The sequence below is a fragment of the Aethalodelphis obliquidens genome, unplaced genomic scaffold, assembly GCF_003676395.1.
Source record: "Aethalodelphis obliquidens isolate GAN/ISIS:26980383/991018 unplaced genomic scaffold, ASM367639v1 scaffold11, whole genome shotgun sequence".
NCBI classification, from domain to species: domain Eukaryota; kingdom Metazoa; phylum Chordata; class Mammalia; order Artiodactyla; family Delphinidae; genus Aethalodelphis; species Aethalodelphis obliquidens.
In genome coordinates, this window is record NW_020837955.1 from 41,295,368 (window position 1) to 41,318,293 (window position 22,926).

A 22,926-nucleotide genomic window follows, 5' to 3' on the forward strand; every position below is an offset into this window, starting at 1 on the left:
GAGTGACCCAGACAGTCCTGTGGGTGTCAGGCGGGCAGCTTGTGACCTGGACTTGGAGGCAGGAGGGGAGGACTTCCTGGAAGCGGTGAGATTCTGGCCTGACTCTGCCTCCTGCTTCTGCATGTCATCCAGTTCTACCGCAAGCCTGGGCAGAGGCATGGAGCCCCACGTACACAGAGCAGGGGTCCTGGCCCAGGATGTGTAGCAGGACCAAACTCAGCTGAGACCTTCCAGGAAGGGGCCTGGGGACGGGCGAACCACGGGCAGGGTGGCATCGGGCACTGGGCTGCCCGGGGTCTGGGGGCCTGCAGGAGCATCAGAGCAACCTGGGGGGAAGGGGAGGGCACCCACCTTGAGGGGAAGAGGACGCCTCATCCAGACGTCCCCTCCACCTCCCCGCCCGGGCTCAAGCTCGGGCAGGAGCGGGTCTCACGTGGACCTGCCCAGGCAGGCAGTGTGTGGGCTGGGAAAGTCCTCTTCAGCCTCCGACCCTATAGGGTCTTTGCGGCTGTGATGTCCCGGGCCGGCTACCCCGGGCTGCCTGCCTGGCCACACTCCTTTTACTCTTTAAATTTACTTTAATGCTTACGTTTTGGTAGGAATTACCTCAATTATGACAAAGGAGAACGATAAGTGGATTACTTTAGAACTTCCCTGGTAAAACACAGCTTCCTGGGCCACTTGAATTAACCTATTTTAGAAAGTAAACCTTCCTTTGAGTTGACTTTTTTTTAGTGATTTTATCCATAAGTTTTATGTCTCGGAAGCTCCTAGCAGCATGTTCAAGTTTGCAAGGCAGGATGGGGTTGGTTCTGACCCAGGGGACACACTGCTTTGCAGATGACTTCAACCGCGTCATCCTTTCCATGAAAAGGGGCCAGGAGTACACGGATTACATCAACGCGTCCTTTATAGACGTAAGTGCAGCGGCCCGGCCCTGCTTGTGTGCCTGCAGAGGACGCATGCTCTCTTCATCTGTAATCACAGAGACTCTTGATCAACTTGCTTTCACAATCAGAAAGGATGGACACGTCCACAGAAATCCAAACCATTTCATTAGCAGACACTTGCTTAAAGAAAATGAATAAGGAACTTTGGAAATAGAGGATGTAGGTGCGCTGCTAAATAATTTGCTATTTTTCCATTCTGCTTTTTTTAAAAAAAATTATTTATTTATTTTTGGCTGTGTTGGGTCTTCATTGCTGCACGCGGGCTTTCTCTAGTTGCGGTGAGCGGGGGCTACTCTTCATTGCGGTGCGCGGGCTTCTCATTGCGGTGGCTTCTCTTGTTGCGGAGCATGGGCTCTAGGTGCATGGGCTTCAGTAGTTGTGGCTCGCGGGCTTGGTATTTGTGGCTCGCGGGCTCTAGAGCGCAGGCTCGGTAGTTGTGGTGCACGGGCTTAGTTGCTCCGCGGCATGTGGGATCTTCCCGGCTCAGGGCTCGAACCCGTGTCCCCTGCATTGGCAGGCGGATTCTTAACCACTGCGCCACCAGGGAAGCCCTCCATTCTGCTTTTAATACATAGTGGCTTCCCTTTTCCCTCTCTGTTGCACACCACCCTCTCTCAGTGCTTGCACACGCTTTCTCTCGCATGTGCTGTGCGTGGACAGCACGATTGTGTTCAGGCCCAGTCTTAGGCTGCTTCGTGCATAGCAGAGTTAGCTGATGAATGGGCAGGAGAGAGCATAGCAGCCAAGTCTGCGCAAGGTTTTTGTTTGCAGGTGAGAATGCTGTGCCAGGGGTCACTTGGGCCCGAGGGGAGGACCTGGGACTTGAACCCACTTGCTCTAACTCCATGCCCAGGCTCGCTGCCCCACTGCGATGCTAACTTAGCTGTGACACATACAGACATGTTAGAATCAAAGCCAGCCCAAGCAAGGGGTTCATGATACCCATTCAGAGGTGACCTGGGGCTGAAGGGGGGCTGTCTAGCTTGGGCATCTTGACCTGTTTTCTGAGCGTGTGCCAGCTGGCGCTTGGCTCAGGCCCTGGAAGCCTGGAGAATACTGTCCCTCATCTGGCCCTGGGCTGTCCTATACTCACATGTCCCACGGTGGAAATGGGTTGGAAGGAAGTCGGACTTTAACCTCTGCTCCCATTTGAAGGGCTACCGGCAGAAGGACTACTTCATCGCCACCCAGGGGCCCCTGGCGCACACAGTGGAGGACTTCTGGAGGATGGTCTGGGAGCGGGAGTGCCATACGATCGTGATGCTGACCGAGGTCCAGGAGAGAGAGCAGGTCAGGGCGCCGCCCAGCCCACCTGTGGGGCCGTTAACACACACCAGGTGCAGCCCACCTGATGTGACTACCTGTCCCTTGTGAATGTCTCACCCGCTGTCGTCTGTGAGGCCAGGCCACAACTACTGAGGAGGGGGAGAGGCTGGAAATGGAAAAGGTTTTGTTTCATCACCACGCCCACCACAAGTTAATCGTAACTACCCACTGGCTTTATTCTTAGCCTACATTTTATTTAACCTGCCTTGAAATTCTGCCATCTTGTGTTTGCCACAAATACAAATTTGGTCACAACCTGTTGAAGAAAAAGACATTTATTCACTTTTTTTTGGAACAGAAAGACATAGGTATTGATATATGTACCTAATTAATATAGTTCTGGTAAAACTGAAAGAGTTAAACATTTCTTTTTTCCCAAAGATCCATGCATGGCCTTCTTGTTTTGTGGGGTTTTTTTGTTGTTTTTTCTTTTCGGTATGCGGGCCTCTCACTGTTGCGGCCTCTCCCGTTGCGGAGCACAGGCTCCGGACGCGCAGGCTCAGCGGCCATGGCTCACGGGCCCAACCGCTCCACGGCATGTGGGATCTTCCTGGACCGGGGCACGAACCCACGTCCCCCGCATCGGCAGGCGGACTCTCAACCACTGCGCCACCAGGGTAGCCCCAGCCTTCTTGTTTTTATTTAATAACGTAATAAACAGTCACAAACCCACCATCCAGCTGAAAAACCAAACTTTTGCCAATAATGTACATTTTTCCAGATTCTCCCAAGAGGTAACCACTGTCCTGAATTTGTGTTTTTTGATTTCTTTGCTTTTTAAAACCAGTTTTGTTGGGATATAATTCACATACCATACAATTCATCTTTCTAAAGGAAAAGTGGTTTCTAGTATATTCAGAGTTGTGCAGCATCACTAATTCCAGATCATTTTCATCACCCCAAAAAGAAACCCCATACCCACAAAAAAATCACTTACCCACTTCCTCCCCGCAGTCCCTGCAATGACAAATCTACTTTCTGACTCCATGGATTTGCGTCTTCTGGACATTTCATATAAGTGGGATCATACACGTCTTTCGTGATTGAGCTCTTCCACTTAGCGTAAATGTCGTCAGGGTTCATCCGTGAATCAGTTCCCCGCTCTTTTTTACTTTTTATTGTATAAATATACCGCATTTTGTTTATTCATTCATTAGTTGATGGATATTTGCGTTGTTTTCACTCGGGCTATTATGAATAATGTTTTGAACGTTCATGGACAGGTTTTTACATGAATGTTAACTTTTAATTTCTCTTAGGTAGATACCTAGGGGTGGAATTGCTGGGCCATATCATGACTATATTGCAATCTCATATCACTTAACATTTGGAGGAACTGCCAGACTGCTGTCCGAGCAGCTGCCCCGTGTTGCATTCCCACCAACAATGCACAAGGGTTCCATTTTCTCGCCATCCTCATCAACACTTATCATTATCTTTTCAATTAAAGCCACCCTAGGAGATGTGTTCTTAGCTTTTTAAAAAATCTTTTGATATCACGTGTGTGTATTCCTAAAGAAACAACTGTTTAGTTTTGTCTGCTTTTGAACTTTATTCAAAAGTTGAGTTGGGGGCTTCCCTGTTGGCGCAGTGGTTGAGAGTCTGCCTGCCTATGCAGGGGACACGGGTTCGTGCCCCGGTCCGGGAAGATCCCACATGCCACGGAGCGGCTGGGCCTGTGAGCCATGGCCGCTGAGCCTGCGCGTCTGGAGCCTGTGCTCCGCAACAGGAGAGGCCACAACAGTGAGAGGCCTGCGTACCGCAAAAAAAAAAAAAAGAAAGTTGAGTTGGTTTTTCCACTCAAAATTATGCATTTGATATTCTCCTATGTTGCTGCCTATAACTATGGCTCATTCATCATTATTTCCTTATACTCCACAACACAAACTGTACATCCTGCATCCATTGACTTTGCCCCTTCTCCTGTCATGGGCATTTGGGTTGATTCCATTCTGCTGTTTTACAAACAGTGCTGCGGGTACTTTCTTGTACGTGTCTCATGGTGCACAAGGAATAGTAGGTTCCAAAGAGACAAAATGCTGCACTGGAGAGTGTGTGTGAAAGTTTGAATTTGCAAGACATTTCCTAATGGCTTTCCAAAGTGGTTGTGGTTTCCAAAGTGGTCAGTGGGGAATATCATTCATCGACGTCCCTAGGGTTGTCTGATGTCCTCATTTTTGTTAATTAAATAGGTATAAACATCATCTCTTTGTGTCCTTGATTTGCACCTCTCTGATCCCTGTGAGGTCAGGAATCACTGCATATTTATAGAGGTCATGTTTCGTCTTGTGCAAAGTGCCTGTTCATGCCTTTCACTCATTTTTTTAGTGGGTTGTTTGCCCTTTTCTTATTGATTTATAGGATTTCTTTACGTATTCTTGGTACGGATCCCTTGTCGGTTTTACGTATGGCAAATATCTCATCCCAGCTGATGGTCTGTCTTTTCATTCTCTTGATATTTTTGGATGAAGCAGAGTTAATTTTATTATAATCTGATGTTGCAATCTGCTGTATCATGGTTGGTTTGCTCTTTGGGGCTCTTGTTTGTTAAATCTGTCCTCCAAAATGAAAAGGTATTTTCTTCTTCTAAGGCTTTCACAGTTTTGTTTTGGACGTTGAGTCTGACCCTGTCTTGGTTTGTTTTTATTAAGGTTCAAGGCTACCATATATGGTAGGGCAAGTTCTACGCTGCCCAACTCCAGGAGGGGCTGGGGCATTCGTATCAGCCCAGGTAGGGTGTGAGTCAGGGATCCAGTTCCCTTTTCCCATATGGAGAACTGATTTCCCAGCTCCATTTACTGACTAGTCTCTCCTCTGTGTCATGTCACTTCTGTTCTGTATCAAAGTTGCAAATACACGCATGTCTGTTTCTGGACTCTGCTCTGTTCCCTCGGTCAACAGGCACTGGTAGCATTCACATTTGTGTTCATATGTTATTTTCTTGGTCAGACGAAATACGTTAAATGCTTTGAGAGCAATTCTGCACCAGATCGTCAAAACTGCTAGCAGCAAATTCTTTTTATGTTATCCCCCAAGGATAAATGCTGCCAGTATTGGCCAACAGAGGGCTCAGTGACTCATGGAGAAATAACGATCGAAATAAAGAGCGATACCCTTTCTGAAGCCATCAGTATACGAGACTTCCTGGTCACTTTCAATCAGGTATTGTTGCCCAAGCCCTTTAATCTCTTGTGGACATCACTCTGGGTCTGCTTGTCATTGTGCCAGAGTGTCCTGCTCCTTCAGGCTTTTCCGGAGCCCCAAGTTAGATTAGTATCGACGGCCAGTGAGGACAGTATGAAGCTGCGTTATCAAGTGGCCGATCTCCCATAAGATTTGACCTCGTGGTCCCCTGCCTCCTTGCTGGAGCACGGGGATGGGGGGGCAAAGTGGCCAATTCCGAGAGGTGTCCCACTGCCACCCGCTCCCCAGGAGCAAAGACCGTGGCCGAGAGCAGGAAGAATGAGTGGATGAATCCACAGAGGCCTCTCTGGGGCTCTCTGCCATCCCCCCTCCCCACCGGGTCTTGGGCACTGCTCCCTGGCAAGAATGGGGACGCTGTGTGTCAACTGTGGGTAAGATGACCCACCTATGGGATTTGATTCTGAGCTCAAGGCGGTCAGAACAGTGAAACCCAGCTTTGCCCAAAGACTTGTTCTCCTCCACGCGGGTCGCAGAACGACCCAGGGCCGCTTGACTCAGAAACTCCTCATCTCCAGCCTTGAAGGGACGTGTAGGGTCCTGGCCTCTTAAAAAAAGGGATGATTCCTGTTAGCTCCAGCAAAACTGCCGAGGATCCCGTAGAGGGGTCTGGGGGGCCCTGGGGACTCAGGGGCGCATCCTCTGAGTGTCCTGTCCCCACCCAGAAGGAGGCACTGCTGGCCTTCTGCTTTAGGGTGTCCACGGCCTACAAACACCCTGACCGGGAGGCCAGCCACATGGGAACTCTGCTGGCCGCCAGACACCGTGGCCCGAGTCCCCGGGAGGGCAGGGGAGCCTGCGGTGGGGCAGCACTGAGGCGCCCTTCCCGCCCGGCAGCCCCTGGCCCGCCAGGAGGAGCAGACCCGGGTCGTGCGACAGTTCCACTTCCATGGCTGGCCGGAGATCGGGATCCCCGCCGAGGGCAAAGGCATGATCGACCTCATTGCGGCCGTGCAGAAGCAGCAGCAGCAGACGGGCGATCACCCCATCACCGTGCACTGCAGGTGAGCAGCGCCTGGGGGCCCGGGCAGCCCTGCTGGTGGGGCGGACACAGACCCCACTCCCAGTTCACTGCTCCCAGTAGCATCATTTGCCTGGACGGTATCCTTGCCCTTCCCTTACACACGTCACATAACGCAAATGCATAGGTGTCATCTTACCATAACACGCAGAAGCATTTGGGCAGAAGGAGTCAGGAAATGCCTCAAACACACACTTCTTTGTGCTTCTTAAGTTGTCGGAAAAAGAAAAAAGATTGCCAGGCACCGCTCCGACAAACCCTGAACTTGAGTCGTCTTCGTTTTGAAAGGCCGTCTGACTCTGGCTGGTGCGCCCACCCAGCACAGCAGGAGGCTCTTCTGAGCTTCTCACGGATGTCCGGGCTGGGGTCCATAACGGAGGGCCCACCGCTCCACACCCTCCCTCTCAGCCCGGCTCCCGAGTTAGGCCCAAGGGCAGAGGGACACACTAGGGGGACCCCTGGACACAGCTGGGCGCCCCCAGCAAAGACTTTGAAAGACGGCATCACGAGGGTAGAGGGTGAATCGGCTGAACCTAGACACCTGCCAGCTCCCCTTTTTTGCTGGGCCAGGCCCCCCTGCTGGCAGGGGCCTTGACCACCCTTGCAAAGCTCTTCCTCGCGTTTGGGGAGTTGGATCTCGGGGCTGCTGATTTGCCTCCAAGGCTGCACTTCTGTTCCTTTGTCTGCACGTGTGGCTCCCACGTTTTTGCGACTGCCATTGGCACCGACCCACTTCGCCTTGTAGCTGATAACACCCAGCGTGGAGGGTTTGGGCCTCTTTCCTTGTCTGGGACCTGCCTGGCGCACTTCCGGCCTGGCCAGCAGGGAGAGCACATGCCTCAGTTTCCAGTCCCTGGTGCCTTTGTAGATGTCGTTTTGAGTTCCTTTTTGTTCCACCTCTGCAAACCCAGACTGAGCTTAACACGTGTTGGACACCAGGGATGCAAAGGTGAAGGAGACCCACAAGGTCATCCCACCTGTGGGAAGGCAGACGCAGGGAGAGCAGCTGTAGAGTCAGCCCACAGGTGGGATTCCAGGGCCCAGAGGGCAGCCGTGCATCCCCAGAGGGCTCCCTGGAAGAGGCCAGCCAAGCCCGCCTCCATTAGGTCTGGTCTACACAAGGAAGAAGGGAAATGGTTCCACCAGCTTAAAAACTTGTAACCGGTCCTGATTCAACTCATGTTGTAATTAGGCAAGTGTTTTAGGAATTTTATGTTTGCTGACTCTTAGTCCAAAGCTAAGCTACCTATAAATGATCATTAAAAATCCAAGCTCCAGTCATTCCAGTACTGACGTGTAGGGCTTGGCGGAGGCTGTGGGATTCTCGTGCCCGTGGGTGCGTCTGAGTATCTCATCCAGCACGTTTTCTCTGCAGTGCTGGAGCTGGGCGCACAGGGACTTTCATAGCACTCAGCAACATTCTGGAACGGGTCAAAGCTGAGGGACTTTTAGACGTATTCCAAGCTGTGAAGAGCTTACGACTTCAGAGGCCACATATGGTGCAAACCCTGGTAAGAAACCGTTTCCAGAGGGATCGAGAATGGTCTCATGTTGAATCTGAGGTAGCTTCATTGAAGGAGTTCAAGTCCACGGGGAAGGAGGGAGGTAAAGTTTCCAAGAAAAAGAGCTAAAGGTTCCAGTCAGCTCACAGTAAAGCTCTACAGACCCCCTTCTTCCCTTGCGTCTGGCTGGGGTCTGTCCCCCGGGCAGGACACGTGAGGAGGGGCACACACATGACTTCAGATGGTAAGACCCCTTGGACAGAGGCACAGATGATAGCAACCGTTATGTCAGAGTGAACTGTTCCTCCAGATTCCAATGTGCATTTAAATATGTACCAAGTTCAAAAATAGCACTGACGTTTCCAGTCCTGATTCTTGTAATCGATCTTCCACTGTTCGTGTGGACTCTGTTCCTTGGCTGGATCTCACTCAGCCTCCAGACACTGCCCAGGGGCCTTACTTAAGGAGTCCGTGCAATGCACAGTTCCTTCTCACGTTCTCTTTCATTTCGTGGTGAAAACACACACTTGCTGGTTTTCGGAAGCGATGCCTCTTCACCAAATTTGGTGATTGTTCTGCAATGGCAAGGTCAGTTTCAAAGGCTGTTATAACCCGTCGTTTTCCCCAAGGCTTCTTCTTTTAGCACTTGCCCTCCCGGCCCGGCCCACTCATTCTCTGTGCTAACTGGGTCCCGACTCAGGCATTTTCCTTTCCTCTCCCGTCCGGGGGCTGGGTGATCGGGTGGGAATCTTAGTAGCTGGAAGGGAGGACCCCCACCGTCCATTCTTGGCTCTCCTGACAACCTCCCTGCAACCTCAGGACAGCAGTTTTCTGCCTCATCTTTTCTTCCCCTGGAAAGCCCAGCTCCTTCCCATGATGGCTGGACTGAGACTCCAGAACAGCCAGACAGGCTAATGTTTGGCCTCTTCCAACCCAAAAACCTGTAGATTTTTGTTCAATGGGAATTTAGAGAAGAGGCTGAACCCAAGGTGTTGGGAAAGAAGAGGGAGGGGGATGAGGAACGCCCTTGGTCCCCCTGCTTCCCCAGCTCCCATGTTCACTGGGCCAGCAAATGACCAGGGTCTGCAAGGAACCAGACCCTTTTAGGGTAGCTGTTGTTACTTGAACCTGGCTGCCTACCATTGTGCACGCGTGGTTTTCCGAGGCACACAGTAGGCTCACTAAGGAAGCCCTGCGGTGGCCATTTTCCCCAGCTCTTTTATTTCCTCGTTTGAGTGCCCGTTAGGGGCCGTGTCACACAACCCGCTTTCTGGTCCCCTGTTAACCCGCCATCTGGCTCTAGTCTCACCACCTCAAAGAGCCACTGGGGGGTCTGGAGTCAGCTGATATCCAAGTGTTCCAATAAGTTAACAGCCTTATACATATGCAACACAGTTTTCTTTTAAATTCTAGTAAAATTGATATAAAGCAATGCCCTTTTATAGTGTAAATTTAGGCTTAAAAATAATCTATATTTCTGTCTTATTTAACTTCTATAGATTATTTTCATTACACTCTGAAGTTTGATGTTAAGTATGCTCAATTTTTTTCAGTTCAAAAGTGGTTATTTTTAAGTTTAAATATGAAAACTAAAGATCTCTCACTCAGACTGTCCAAAATACACTAAGCTAAAGTTGAAACTGAACATTGACATTTTCTATGTAGAAAAGCAGCTTTATTTGGAAACGTTCATGTGCCTAGAAACTAAATTATATAACAGAAGCTGATACGCAGTAGGATATACAGTATTTCAATAACTGGTCAGACTTTTTTATGTCTTCTCTTTAAAGTTTCTCCTCATTCAATTAGGCAAATTTTTTTTCATATTATCTTAATGTGTTCTTGTTTTTCTTTTTCAGGAACAGTATGAATTCTGCTACAAAGTGGTACAAGATTTTATTGATATATTTTCTGATTATGCTAATTTCAAATGAAAATTCCTGCCTTAAAATATTTTTTAATTTAATGGTCAGTATATTTTGTAAAAATCATGTTAATTTATTTCATAGTTGACATTAATATCCTCCTAATTTCTTTGTATATATTTTGTTATGCTTAAAGGCCACCTGCTGTAAAGTTATTAAATCTTAAATACCCCTTTTAAAAACTGGAATAATGTATTAAGGTTAAATAATATTCCATAAAATATATATTTCTGCTAATATCAGTAAAAATATTTTAATTTTTCATTAGATTCATATCATTTCATTTCACACAGTCAGCACCTCTAAATGTTAAAAATCTTAATATGACAAGTGTGTTTATTTATGCAAGATACTAATCACAACTTCCTTAGAAAACAGTCGAGGACTCAGAAATCGGTGGAAAATACATTTTCCTGACACTGATTTTACAGCCCTGAGCAGTGGCAGGTTTTTTTTGTTTTTTGGGGTTTTTTTGCGGTACGCGGGCCTCTCACTGCCGCGGCCCCTCCTGCCAGGGAGCGCAGGCTCCGGCCGCTCCGCGTCATGTGGGATCTTCCCGGACCAAGGCACGAACCCGTGTCCCCTGCATCGGCAGGCGGACTCTCAACCACTGCGCCACCAGGGAAGCCCCCCAGTGGCAGTTTTGTGAAAGCAAACTGTTTGTGAAGATACAGTGTAAATAGGGAATTCTGTAGTCCTCAGTCTCAACCCACGTGGTTTTTCTTTACATTTTAAAGATCAAAGAAGACTTTACAACCTGAGTCCAAGTCTAAAACACACTGGAGTAGTCAGTGACTATATAGTAATACTTAAAAATGCATTTATTCAAGGCTGTGTCGTGCCATCTTGGCCAGATGAGAAAGATGTAAAGGCCAGTGGTCCAGTTCGCACGGGCCTTGGGTCCGGCAAAACCAGTTATCAGAGTTTCAGTCCCACGGCGCTGGGCGCTGCTTGCTGTCCGTCTGTCTGAGAATCACACCCACTGCACTTCTCACTCCCCCCCCGCACCCCGCCATTCTGCCCTGCTTGTTGTGAGCTGTGCTTCAAGGCATGACAAAAAACCACTTCCATTCCAAAAGGTCAGATAGAGCGTCTGACACGCATGGAAGCAAGGAGCTCCCGCCTGGTAGAAACAGTTGGGCAGCCACAAGCAATTATGCTTTAAACTTTCTGAGAAGCATTTTGGTATTTAAAAATCTCTTGTAAATGCTAAGACTGTTTGTAAGAAAAGAAATCTTAAAATCTAGATTTATACAGTTTTTTTTAAAGTCCCACTCCTCGATATTTAATAAAAGAAAAAGAGAAATCCTTAATCTAAAGGCTAATTTATTTTTGAATGGTTACTAGTGAGACCTCTGACACTGGATAATAATGATCTCACTGCCAGACAGGATTGGCTTATGGGGCAAAAAAAAAGAGAAGGGGATGAATGTAAAAAGGTTTGATTTAATGGCAGTGATCTGTCTGTGGCTGTTAGGTACCTAGCCGATGAGCACAATATAAAAAAAAGACATCTGAAAACATTTAACATGTGCATTTTTGGGTACACTTTTTGCTTTTTAAAAGAGATGTGAATGTGAAGGCCTTTATTTGATATTTCCACTGGTAACTGATTGCACAAAGGTAACCCAGGGTAAGTTACATCCTAATAACAAGCCCGCGGGTGATCAAGCTTCTGCCACTCCTCCGAGCCCCACCCAAGGGTCAGATGAGGTGCCCAGCTGCACGGACAAAAGCACAACTTTGTGAACGCTGCCATGGCCACCAGCCTGCAGCCCTGAGCTCCACACACAGCTGAATGCGTCCCTCACCCTTCTGGGTACAATGATTATGCATTTGGGTCGAAGAGAAAATGGAGGGAGCTTTGCGAGATGCACCTGGTGGCCCTGTTTGTTTTCATTGTTAAAGTCCCAAGCCCGAAGCCCTTCTTGACTAAAGGGGAGGAGAGAAAACTGAGCACCAAAGCCTAGAAACAGAGCCGGTGTTTGTGGTGAAGGCGACATATAGGGGTCGAGACGCCTGGATTGGGGTCCAAATTTAGGAGCCTTTAGTGAGAATCCTTCAGGCCCTTCATTGGTCTTACTGGCATCTCTTGAGATTAAGGTAGACCTTCTCGGGGAAGCGCCCCGTTTGTGTGTTCTTCTGCCCCCTTGTGCATCCCCCTTGTCTGCTGCGGTTCCGCCCTCATGGTTCCGAGAACAGAGCGGAAGCCACTGTCCCTGGGTTGCAGGACCCCCTCCGCCTTTGGGGCAGTTCTTGCCTCCCAGTAGCTGCAGCCTCCTAGCCTCGGCCCCGGTCCTGGTTCAGACAGCCTTGGTGGGCGCTCCGGGACTCCTGTCCTCTCTGTCTCGCTGGGATAGTTTGACTCTTCCTCCCCTTCGGTGAAAGAAAGTCCATTGTACATAACAAAATGGCGCCAGGCTGGTAAAGTCATTTTTCTTTGCCAGTTTTCTCCGTTGCATGCGGCTACATTCAAACGCCAAATAGCGATTAGAAGACGACCATTCTGATCTCCTTGCTGTTACCAGTCACTGTGTGACTCACTTGACTGTTTCTCTCCATGTGCTCTACGAATGAAGAATGCATACCAGTGTTTTAAAAGGTATTTTTATGTGTTTTTTAAAACTTTTTAAAACGAGCCTGACACCTCTGTTTCAGCATTTGGAGTCACGCCCATGTTATTTTTTAAAATGTGTGATTACTGATACTTCTGTTGTGTTTTTGTTAATTTATGTGCAATCTTGATAATATATGTATGTATTCCGGTTTCATTTTTTCTTTTATTCCGTTTATCACTTGATCTTGCACTGATTATGATGCCAGTGAATGCTGCTGAATTCTGTGTATATGCAAATTGCAACATCCAAAACATTCTGATGCGAGGATAAATCTTTACTTTGACTCCAGCCTGCGTCTCTTTCTTCACTGAAATCTCCTTATCTCGTTCCTCTGCCTTAAATCCTTTTAGACAAGACATTCATTAGGAGGGAAGCATTGATTTACGCAATTTTAGGACTTGTAAAATTTAGCTCGGACGTGGTGTAGAAACAGTCCCCCGGGCAGGAGTGGGCATGATGGCCAGTGGGCCGGTCTTCAGAAGTCCTGAGGGTGTGTGGGTCACTAGTCACAGCGGCCCTGCAGAGGGCCCCCATCCCTCCTCCGGTCCAAACAGGGCTCCGAGCTCTGAGCAGTGGTTTCCCAGCATCTACGAGGAAGGTGACCACGTGCTCAAAGTCCACAGCCAGAAGGGGTCAGAGAGCCCTTCTAATGTCGCTTCTCCTCCTAAAACCTAAACACCTGTTAGGCCTCCCTTTACACGCCTTGTGTCTCTGGTGATCCCAGCTCTCTTTTTCAGCTTCCCCGCCCTTCCCCAGCTCACACCCCAGCTTCCTCTTTTAGATATTCTGGGCCTAATGTGGAAATCTAAACATCTGCTTTTTATTCTTGGTTGTATTTATTTAATAAATTTTATAAGCCTTGTTATATTTGTTACAGATGTGATTAATTAGGATGAGGGCCTAGGAGTCGGGTGGGCCATCAGGGTGGGTCCATTCTACTCCAGTGTGAGGGCGCCTTTATGAGAAGAGGGAACTTGGACCCAGAGACACACGCACAGGGAGAAGAACATGTGAAAAGAAGGCAGGCGTTGGAGTGATGCTTCCGCAAACTAGGAAGCCCGGAGGCTGCCGGAGACCAGGGAGTGGCTTCTCTTTCACAGCCTCGGAAGGAAGCAACCTGGACTTGGCCTTCGTGCCTGCAGGACTGGAGACAATAGGATTGGGTTGTTTGAACCACCTGGTTTGTGGCACTTTGTTAGGACGGCCTTAGCAGAACAACACCCTGCCCCCGCTCTGACCCCTACATCCAAGGTTTCTGTTGTTGGATGTCCCCGAAAGAAGGCCTGAATCAAGCACGTGGGTGCAGGTAGCTAATGGGGAGGAGACCCCGGCACGTGCGAGTGAGGGAACAGGGCGGGAGGGGCAGCACAAAGAACCCCCACCCCCGGGGACTCGACTCTGCAGTGATGCCCGAGGGCCTCCCCGAGTCGCCCTCCCGAAGGACGGGACCCTGGAGCCTTGCCCCGCCACTACCCCCGGCCCAAGTTGGAGGTTTTCTCCAGCGGTGCCAGCCCCTGGTCTCAAAGGACGGTGTCACCCTGCCGACACAGATGGAGATGTGTTTGTTGTACAAGTTCAAAGCAAACAGAAAGAGTGTGCACGAACTTGGCCTTTCACTCGGTTCCTCTTCTCCACCTCAGTGCATTGGTAACTTTGGGGTACATCCTTCCAGACAGCTGTCTGCAGATTTAAACCTGTACAGTTACGTAAACACACGGCCTCTTGCTTGCTTGTTTGTTTATAAAAACAACAGAGCCGAACTCCCGGTATATCATCAAATCCAGGATGAGAGAATTGCCAAACCCTCTTTGTTTTGCTGAGAAGGCAAACACACTGCCAGTTATTTCTTGCAAGACACCGTCAGTTTTGAGATGCATCCTGCTGTTCGAGAGGTGAACATGTAAAAACCTGGTATCTTAGAACGACAAAATGCACTACCTGCGGCCAGTTGTGTAAATTGCCCCTTTGTCCCGCCTTAGGATAGGGCCATGTCAGCACATACACAGCTTCCTCATCCTGTCTAAAGGCTGCTTGGCATTCCTGGCATAGAGCTACTCTGATGGATGTAAAACGTGGAGACTAACCCTTTGTTATTCATGTTATAAATATTTCCCTTCGATGCTTTATAAAAGACTGTCCTTGATGGCTATCTAACGTCCCTTGTCCAGGAAGCTTTGGGACTTACCAGCCTGTAGACAGGGTTGCTGGGTGTGGGGGTGATTCCGCCTGGCAGCAGGGCCCTCTGTGGCCCTTGCATGGCGGCACCCAATAAACGCATCAAACCAAACATTCATGCCTGTGGAATCACCGTGTAGACGCCAGGAGGGGCTTCATGTGAACAAGTCCTGGGCACTTTTTGTTCCTCTGTGAAGAGCAATGTTGATGACATCCATGTGTCAGCATGGCGCTCTGTAGCAGGAGGGAAGACTGCAGCCATGTCCAGGAGACGGCCCGAGGCCTGGGGGTCTGCACGGCACCGGAATCAGGGTCCCTCGGGCTGTGGCTGGAGCATCGCATCTGTGTCTGGAAAGATGATCCCACCAGCTCTTCTAGAGGAATCGTCTAGAAAGCCCAGCAGATGGGCGGATCCCAGCCACAGTGTCTTAATGCCGTTTTCAGTTCAGTAGCTGGACTTGACTATGGAGTTGACATTTACAATGTACTTTCCACGGCAACCGGACACCTCCACCCAGCGCGCCCATCTGCCGGGGCCTGAATTCCTCCATCTTGACTGTGTTTAGGACTCAGGATGGCCCTTCCTTCCTGCCTCAGCCCCTCCAGATAGTAATGAACTTGACGCCTGGACACCCAAAAGCCTTTCTCTGCCCCTGACAGACTTCTTCCTGGGAACAAACCGACCCACGACGGGCTCCCACCCCCTGACTTGCCCGCAAGTTCACTCCCAGGATCTACTCACGTTAGGACGGCCAACCTCGGGGCAACATGCATCTTCGTTTGCTGACTCTGCGGCCCTGACCAAATCCCTGTCCTTGGACTCCCCACTTCTGTCCAGACGAATAGGACAGAGCCAGGGTTGTGGCAGTCCCCTTCCCCGAATACAAGGGCCGTTCCTGCAGGACCAAAGTGGGCCTGCTGGCCAGGAGGGGAAGCAACTGTCTGGCCACGTCAGAGCTGGGGAAATGCAGACAGGCCAAAGAGCCCACGCCGACCCACCCCGTCTGCCACTGTCTTGCTTTGGTTTGGTTTTCTTTCCCTTCCCTCCCTTTAATAAAAAAATACCATGGGTTTTAAGATCATTTCATCCCAGACACCTCCTGCACAGGGTCACCAGGGTATCGAGACTTGTCCATCCATGGTCTGGCCTCCTGGATGGACAAAGCTTTGTCCTAGAGGGGGGCGTCTAGTTTTCACTGCACTACATCCCACGAGGATGCACACCAAGACCCCAGGATGCAAAACGGGGGACTAACCCAGCCTGGGAAATGGGGATGGGGTTGAACGAGGCTTCTCCGAGGGAGTCTCACTGGAGCTGAGCTTGGGGCTGAAGGGGACCATCTTGTGAAGCAGGAGGTGGGGAAAGTCCGAGGCAGAGAAGAGAGGAGGGCGTATGTGTGTGTTCGTGTGTGTGTGTGTGTGTTCACCTGCATGTGTATGTGCGTATAAACGCATGAATGTGTATGCATGTATATACGAGTGTAGGAAGGGGTGTGGACCCATGTATATGTTTATGTATATGCATGTGTATATGTGTGCAGGTCTATGTATGTGTGAGGGGGGGTGGAGGGGTTTAACTAAGAAAGACAGAAGTTGGCTGGTACAGAACTGGAGCAAAGCAGTCAAGGAGAGACTGTGGCAGCCGCATCACGGAAACGCTTGGAGATGAAAAGGTAACAACAGCTCCCGTTGTGCTCGCTTCAGCCGCACACATACAAAAACTGCAACAATACGGAGACGATGAGCACGGCCCCTGCACAAGGATGACACGCAGATGCGTGAAGTGTTCCATATTTTTTGTTATACGGCAGAAACTAACACAACATTGTAAAGCAATTTATACTCCAATAAAGATGTTAAAAAAAAAAAAAAGAATAGCTTCCATTTACTGAGAACTTTCCATCAGAGCGATGTTACTCCCTTGGAATCTGAGGCTCAGAGAAGGCACCAAACCACACAGCGAGTAGGCATTTATCTCTTGTACCCCATTAGCCTGGCTAAATATTAGTGGTTAATATTTCTGACCCTTCACCCTCAAGGATGCGAAATAAAGGCTGTGTCCTGTGGACATGGGCTCTTTTAAACACTTGTTTGAATGACCTTTTCTAATCCAGCACCTACAACCCTATAAAATAAAACCACTCTTATGCTCTTGAAATACTGTACTTACGAAGGCGAGAAAATATGCTGATATATTTCAGTGAGATTTTTGGTTAGAATTGAACCCTAAGAGCTTTCTAATTAATTTTTATCCCATTCCCCAGGCATACAGCTAATTGAAATTTTTCTATATGTAAGGTTCATAATTATTACTAAATGTGAAGTGTTGGCAGAACAACTTAATCGTAGAAAACTCCTGTTTTACAATTTCTTGAATCTTGCCTACCTAAATGACACATGTGTGACTCACACCTTCAAATAGAGTGCCTTTTCTAATGAGGGTTGCGTTTCCTAAAATACTCTCCCTTCTGCTCACCAGAATCCCACCCCTCTTCCTGGCCCAGCTCTTTGAATGTCCCCTCCCTGCTTCATCCTCAACCCTCCTACCTCCATCTGTCACTCCCTCCCTTAAGATTTCAGACAACACTGTCTAAAACTGTATTATAGCAGCCAAAATAGCAAAAGCAAATACCACTGACTCAGCAGACACGCCTGGATTCATGCATTCGTTCAGCAAACATTTATTGTTATCTGGACCTGGATCCATGCCAGACACGGGGGTTACAAGAGTAGACAGACAGGGGCACCAGTGTTACAGGTCACACTCTAGGGGACAGCGACCTTTTCTTATCTTCCATCCTTACCTCCACCTGGCAAGGTAGGTGAATGGGGAGGACAGGTGACTGGAGGGAAGGTGTGCTCATTTCTGATTTAGGGAACACAAAGGGACAGGAGGACAAAGCAGAACAGCAGTGTGACGGAGGCTCTGAAACTGAAGAAAGACGGAAGTCCAGGCTTGAAACGAGATGTAGGAGCCATGGGCTCCCGTGTTAAGTGACTCAGAAATGGTGGGGGAAGAGCCTCATGCTCTGTGGCTGTCAGATGGCCGCTCTCTTGGGGGAAACGTTTGGGTTTGTGTTGCTCCGTCCAAGGTGACCTGCTGGGGACTAAGACAGGCCAACAGGTGTGGTCAGAGAAAACAGGTGAGAGCAGATTTGCAGAAAGCTCAGAATATGCAGATGACATGAAAGCTCAGAGGGGTGCTACAGTTTGGAATTGAGGGGCACCCTGGCCGATGGCCCTAAGATTGAGTGGGGCGATGACTTCTCAGATGAAAGCAGTCCTAGTTTAGACAAAGATGCTCAACGTGGAAAAGGCAAGCTACCCGTCATTCCTCAAAGTCTCGTTACCCTGAAAATGGCATCGCAAACTGTCCTCCACATCACACATTTATTCCCTTAAGTGGTCAGGACACCAAGGAGAGGACAGTCCTGTGCAGATGACCCACAGCCCTCGTGCCTGGACCCGAGGTCTCCCCAGTGTAAAGGTACACCTTGTAACTTTCATTTTTCTCTTCCTATACCCACTCATTCATATTTCCAGAATGCCTGCCTGGTGTTGGGGGTGCAGGACAGAAGCCCCGCCTTTCACATTTGGATGGAGGAGGTATGTACATGAAGGACACAGACACACACGGAAACATTTACAACACAGCATGGCAAGTGCCTGAGCCCACGGCCAATGGGGGCTGACCGTGGAAGTCACAAACTCCAGGGCTTCATCTCGCCAAGTTGAAGGCCACACCTTGGCAAACCCCCCCCCGCCCCTGCCCCCCACCCACCCAAGCTTTAAATTTTTTTCAGTTTAGGAGACCCAGCAGTCTCCTTCATAACCTCCACATGGAGGTTTTGAATAAACTATTCAGAGTCAGAAAATTCCAAGCTTTCTTCCCTTAAACCTGCCCTCCCCTCCAGATAGCATTATTTACAGAATTCACTATAAAATGTACGGCAAATATTGTACTACAACTTATCGCTAAACTAAATTCATTACGTGTTTTTCCCTTTTAAGCTTCTTGGCTATGTATCTTCACTGTCGCGATGACTTCTGGTTCTTATTTTCTTGACACCCACATTGTCATTTTCCTGTTTGGGAACAAAAGTATAACTCTTAAGTAATTTAAAAGAACAATTTTTGTAACCGACTGTGCAAAAACCCCGATCCTTTCTAGGTGTGATGCAGGCCTTTAGTCCTAGAAAATTAATCTTGAGGTTGGAAATGAACTTTAAGATAGAGCCTGTGAAAGTTGCCTTAAACTGTTTTTACTATTTAATTTTTTAAAGTTAAATACTGTGTCCTTTGATAGAAAGGTTTGTAAGCTATTTTTAAGTTCATACATGATAAAAGGAGAAAGAAAATTTCCACACAAATACATACATTTTCACTAATTTTCATAAATACCATTCAGAAAAAGTGAATTCAAAGGTATAATCAGGCTGAAATATTTTTTTTCTTTTATACACAAAGACAATTATTTAAGACCTTTATTAACAGGTGCTTGCAGTTGGTTGATTGTTTTGAAAAAAATCAAGCTGTAAACTTTTATTACAAATAAAAAATGAGGTTCTTAAAAATCTCAACTTGACCAGATGTGAAACAAATTAAAAACCAGAAGACCCGAAAGGTTTCGGCCTGGTTTTTTCCTCAGACCAAAATCTTTTGGGTCTTCTAAACAACTGAGGTGTTTGAAGGGGACCACCCCCAATGCTACGTGAGTGTCAGCAGAGAGCACATTTGGGACGGGACAAAGGACACCAGACTGCCTCCCGGGTGGGAGCTCTGAACAGTGCTACCCACCTAAACACACCTCCACCTGCTCTTCATCCCAGCTTTCCAAAAGGACGCCTTCGAAATCAGGCGTTACCCCTCTGGAAGTTTCATTCAATCTCTAACCAGGGACTGAAGACAGCTGCCTGGAATCTTAATACAGGGTATGCAACGAGCAGTCAGAAAATACTAACTGGATAAATCCCTTTTCCTTCCTTTTTTTAAAAATTTTTGGCCACGGCAAGCAGGATCTTAGTTCCCTGACCAGCGACTGAACCTGAGCCCCCTGCAGTGGAAGCTCGGAGTCTTAACCCCTGGACCGCCAGGGAAGTCCCATCCCTTGCTTTTCCTGAATGATGACTTTATAATGTGAATTTACTTTTCAAAGTGGAATTCCCAAGCCAGATACACCTGAATATAGAGACACAAAATGTGGCTTAGATTCATGCCTCTTACCTTAGTCCAACCGGGAGCTGGTGGCGTGTTATTACATATCATGTGTTGTGTCTGCTCTAGCAACATGGGGCAAAAATCATAGTGAAACATTCTATGCACTTAAAAAAAGAGAAACAGGAAATCACTTGCCTTTTGGAGGCTGTTGGCACATCTCCTGGCACCCCGGGTTACTCTCTGCTCGGATCCACTCTCCGAAGTGTTTCCTTGAGGGCGGAGAGTAATCTTCCTGGATCTCAAACCCTTGAAGTCTGAATATTCCGTTACTTCTTTCTCTTCCTGCTTCTTCACGGGGATTTCCACCCTTTCCTGCCTTGCTGTCTCCTCTATTGCGTCAGGCAGAGCCTTCTGATTCTGCTTCCCAGATCTCAAGGGCCTCCTTCTGTCTTGAACTTTGCCCCCAGAGGTAGGATTCTCCGCTGCATCTTCTGGGCTTTGCAGCTTCATCTCTTGGGAGGTCTCCATGGACTTCTTTTCACTTCTCTTTATTTTCACCTTTCCTGCTGATATAAGAGACCCAGGTCTTTGCTCCTCTATATTCGTTTTAGTGGGGCGCCTGGTACGCAGGGACATTCCCTAAAAAAATTCAAAAGACATCCCCAAAACGTCAAGAATGAGGAATACAAACCTTAAAACTCCACATGGAGAAAATCATTCGAAAGTGAACTCAAAGGGGGATTAATTGGAAAATTTTCCATTGGTTCATTTTCTAAGATACCAGTAATCTAATCGAGTCAAGGGAGTAACTGTCACTTTGTTCCAATGGAGGAATCACCATTTCTACTGATAAACCGTAAGTAAGGAATTCAGTATAAATTCCAATCACAATGTCTGAATGTCATATACGTCAGTCTGATTATAACAAGCATTAAAAGGGTATTCCAGGAGAATGCCCCATTATTCAGGTAGTAAATGAATTCCTAATCCTTTAACAATCATTGATAGAGCAGGACAGGAAAATCTCAATTTCTGGAATCGAATTTACAAGCTTCTCTGTCTGACAACCCTGACAGTTAAGGTCTTCCCAAGACACACGCCCCGTGTAAATTGTTCTAATTGTTTCAATACTGATGCAGATAGTACTTCTACCCAGCACTCCAGGTCTCGGTGTCTGAAACAAGGCAGGACTGAATTGCCCACTTTTTCTCGGCACAAAGTTCCACACCTTTGAAGATGAACACAACTCAGTCACTTCCCGAGAAGTTCTTGGCAAAATGTGTAATAATAATTTTGACCAGTTATTTTCCCAAATTAGCCTATTCTAGAAATCCCCAAAGGATGCTTTACGAAGGTCTGCAGTTACTCACTGTGCTGAATGCAGACCCCGTGGGGAAAGGGTACCCACACATACATTTGCGTTATGTACAATTTATAGCAAACGTTATACCAGAATGGAGAGCATCCACCCAAGATGACATGGTACGATTACATCACACGATGACATCACACCACCCATTACCTCATTTGGAGTGTCTTCTCCTTGTGGATCCGTAGCTTTAGTTTTCATGTCATTGTTGGGCAGGTTTCCCACAGGTTTAGTCCTTTGTGCCAAAATCCTCAGACTTCTCTTCTTCACTCCCGAGGGTCTGGGGGGCTCCCGTCTCTCCCTGGGGGCTGTCCTCTGCTTCTTCTGGAGGGGCTTCTCTTCCTCAGCGTCCTGTGCAGCCATCGTGGGGCATAGCCTCTTCCTGCCCACAACCCTTGCATCTTCTCCCAGTTTCCTCTTGGGGGATGGGGAGCTGCAGCTCTCACCTGGTGATTGTACAGGGTCTCTGCTGCCCACAAGGTCTCCCATGAACCTTACTTTAGGGGCCCTGAGGACTCTTCGGGATATTTCTACAGGTCTTCTTCTGTCCGCTGTTTGCTTTGGGGCTCTCTTAACTGCAGAAGCATCGTTTCCCAGTTCACTGGCCTGATCTGGCTTTTGGAAGAGCTCTTTGAAACTGGCCAGATCTTCCAGGGGTTGGGATTTTTCCTTAAATGTTCTTCGCCGACTCTTGACACAAATTACATTTCCTGCTGAGTCCGGGTTCTGCCTTGAAGTTTCCTTAAACACTTTGGTATTGTTCTCATCACCTACTGGTTCTCCGTGCATGGTTTCCCCTGCTGTTTGGATGGGCTCTCCGAGTACTGAGAGCTCTTCTAGGTCTACTTTTCCCAGTGGTGACTGGAGCCGCCTCCTTCTACTTGCTGGCCTGGTGACTGGTCCGGCTGGCGGAGATTGGCAGGGCACTGCAGTGATTTTAACGTCACTCACCGGTTCTTTGGCCTGACCTGGCTTTTGGAAGGGCTCGTTGAAACTGCACGAGTCTTCCACGGGTTGGGTCTTTTCCTTAAATGTTCTTAGCCGACGCTTGATGCCAATTACATTTTCTGCAGGGTTGAGTCTCTGCCTTGAAGTTTCCTTAATCACTTTGCTGTCTTTTTCATCACATACAGGCTCTCTCTGCATATCCCCTGGTGTCTGTGTGGGCTTCCTGGGAGCTGAGGGCTCTTCTACACCCACTTTCTCTGGCGGTGACTTGAGCCGCCTCTTTCTACTTGCTGGCCTGGTGACTGGTCCGGCTGGTGGAGATTGGCAGGGCACTGGAGCGATTTTACCATCGCTCACTGGTTCCTTGGCCTGACCTGGCTTTTGCAAGGGCTCGTTGAAACTGCACGAGTCTTCCACAGGTTGAGCCTTTTCCTTCAATGTTCTTAGCCGACTCTTGATGCCAATTACATTTTCTGCCAGGACCAATTTCTGCCTTGAATTTTCCTTAAACGCTTTGCTGTCTTTTTCATCACATACAGGCTCTCTCTGCGTATCCCCTGATGTCTGTGTGGGCTTCCTGGGCGCTGAGGGCTCTTCTGCATCCACTTTCCCTGGTGGTGACTTGAACCGTCTCTTTCTGCCTGTTCGCCTGGTGACTGGCTCTACTGCTGGAGATTTATAGGGTACTGTGGTGGTTTTCTCATTAGTCATTTGTTCCTCTGCATGATCTGGGG

General features: G+C 48.3%; 2 protein-coding genes and 1 non-coding gene across 7 annotated transcripts in view; 2 read left to right on the top strand and 1 right to left on the bottom strand.

The window, feature by feature from the left end:
- The window catches only part of PTPRE (protein tyrosine phosphatase receptor type E), a 43,092-nt gene extending 32,903 nt beyond the window's left edge, over positions 1-10,189 (top strand). For 3 of the 4 annotated variants that reach the window (XM_027112944.1, XM_027112945.1, XM_027112947.1), the window contains 6 exons: positions 841-917; positions 2,106-2,240; positions 5,313-5,438; positions 6,315-6,481; positions 7,874-8,009; positions 9,860-10,167. In XM_027112944.1, the coding sequence (XP_026968745.1) occupies positions 841-917; positions 2,106-2,240; positions 5,313-5,438; positions 6,315-6,481; positions 7,874-8,009; positions 9,860-9,934 (716 nt within the window). In that variant the 3' untranslated portion in view covers positions 9,935-10,167. Of the gene's footprint in view, positions 1-840; positions 918-2,105; positions 2,241-5,312; positions 5,439-6,314; positions 6,482-7,873; positions 8,010-9,859 lie in introns of all 4 variants that reach the window. The other variant, XM_027112946.1, reaches the window with a different exon arrangement.
- Positions 10,190-16,409: 6,220 nt separating this feature from the next.
- On the top strand, positions 16,410-16,516 carry LOC113623690 (U6 spliceosomal RNA). The gene has a single exon (XR_003434010.1). It is a non-coding gene; the product is annotated as a U6 spliceosomal RNA (small nuclear RNA).
- Positions 16,517-17,375: 859 nt separating this feature from the next.
- MKI67 (marker of proliferation Ki-67) overlaps positions 17,376-22,926 on the bottom strand; it is a 25,310-nt gene continuing 19,759 nt past the window's right edge. Inside the window, exons 14-16 of one of the 2 annotated variants that reach the window (XM_027112941.1) lie at positions 21,398-22,576; positions 20,071-20,514; positions 17,376-18,803 (exon numbers count right to left, since the gene is read on the bottom strand). In XM_027112941.1, the coding sequence (XP_026968742.1) occupies positions 18,738-18,803; positions 20,071-20,514; positions 21,398-22,576 (1,689 nt within the window). In that variant the 3' untranslated portion in view covers positions 17,376-18,737. Of the gene's footprint in view, positions 18,804-20,070; positions 20,515-21,397; positions 22,577-22,779 lie in introns of those variants that run through there. The other variant, XM_027112942.1, reaches the window with a different exon arrangement.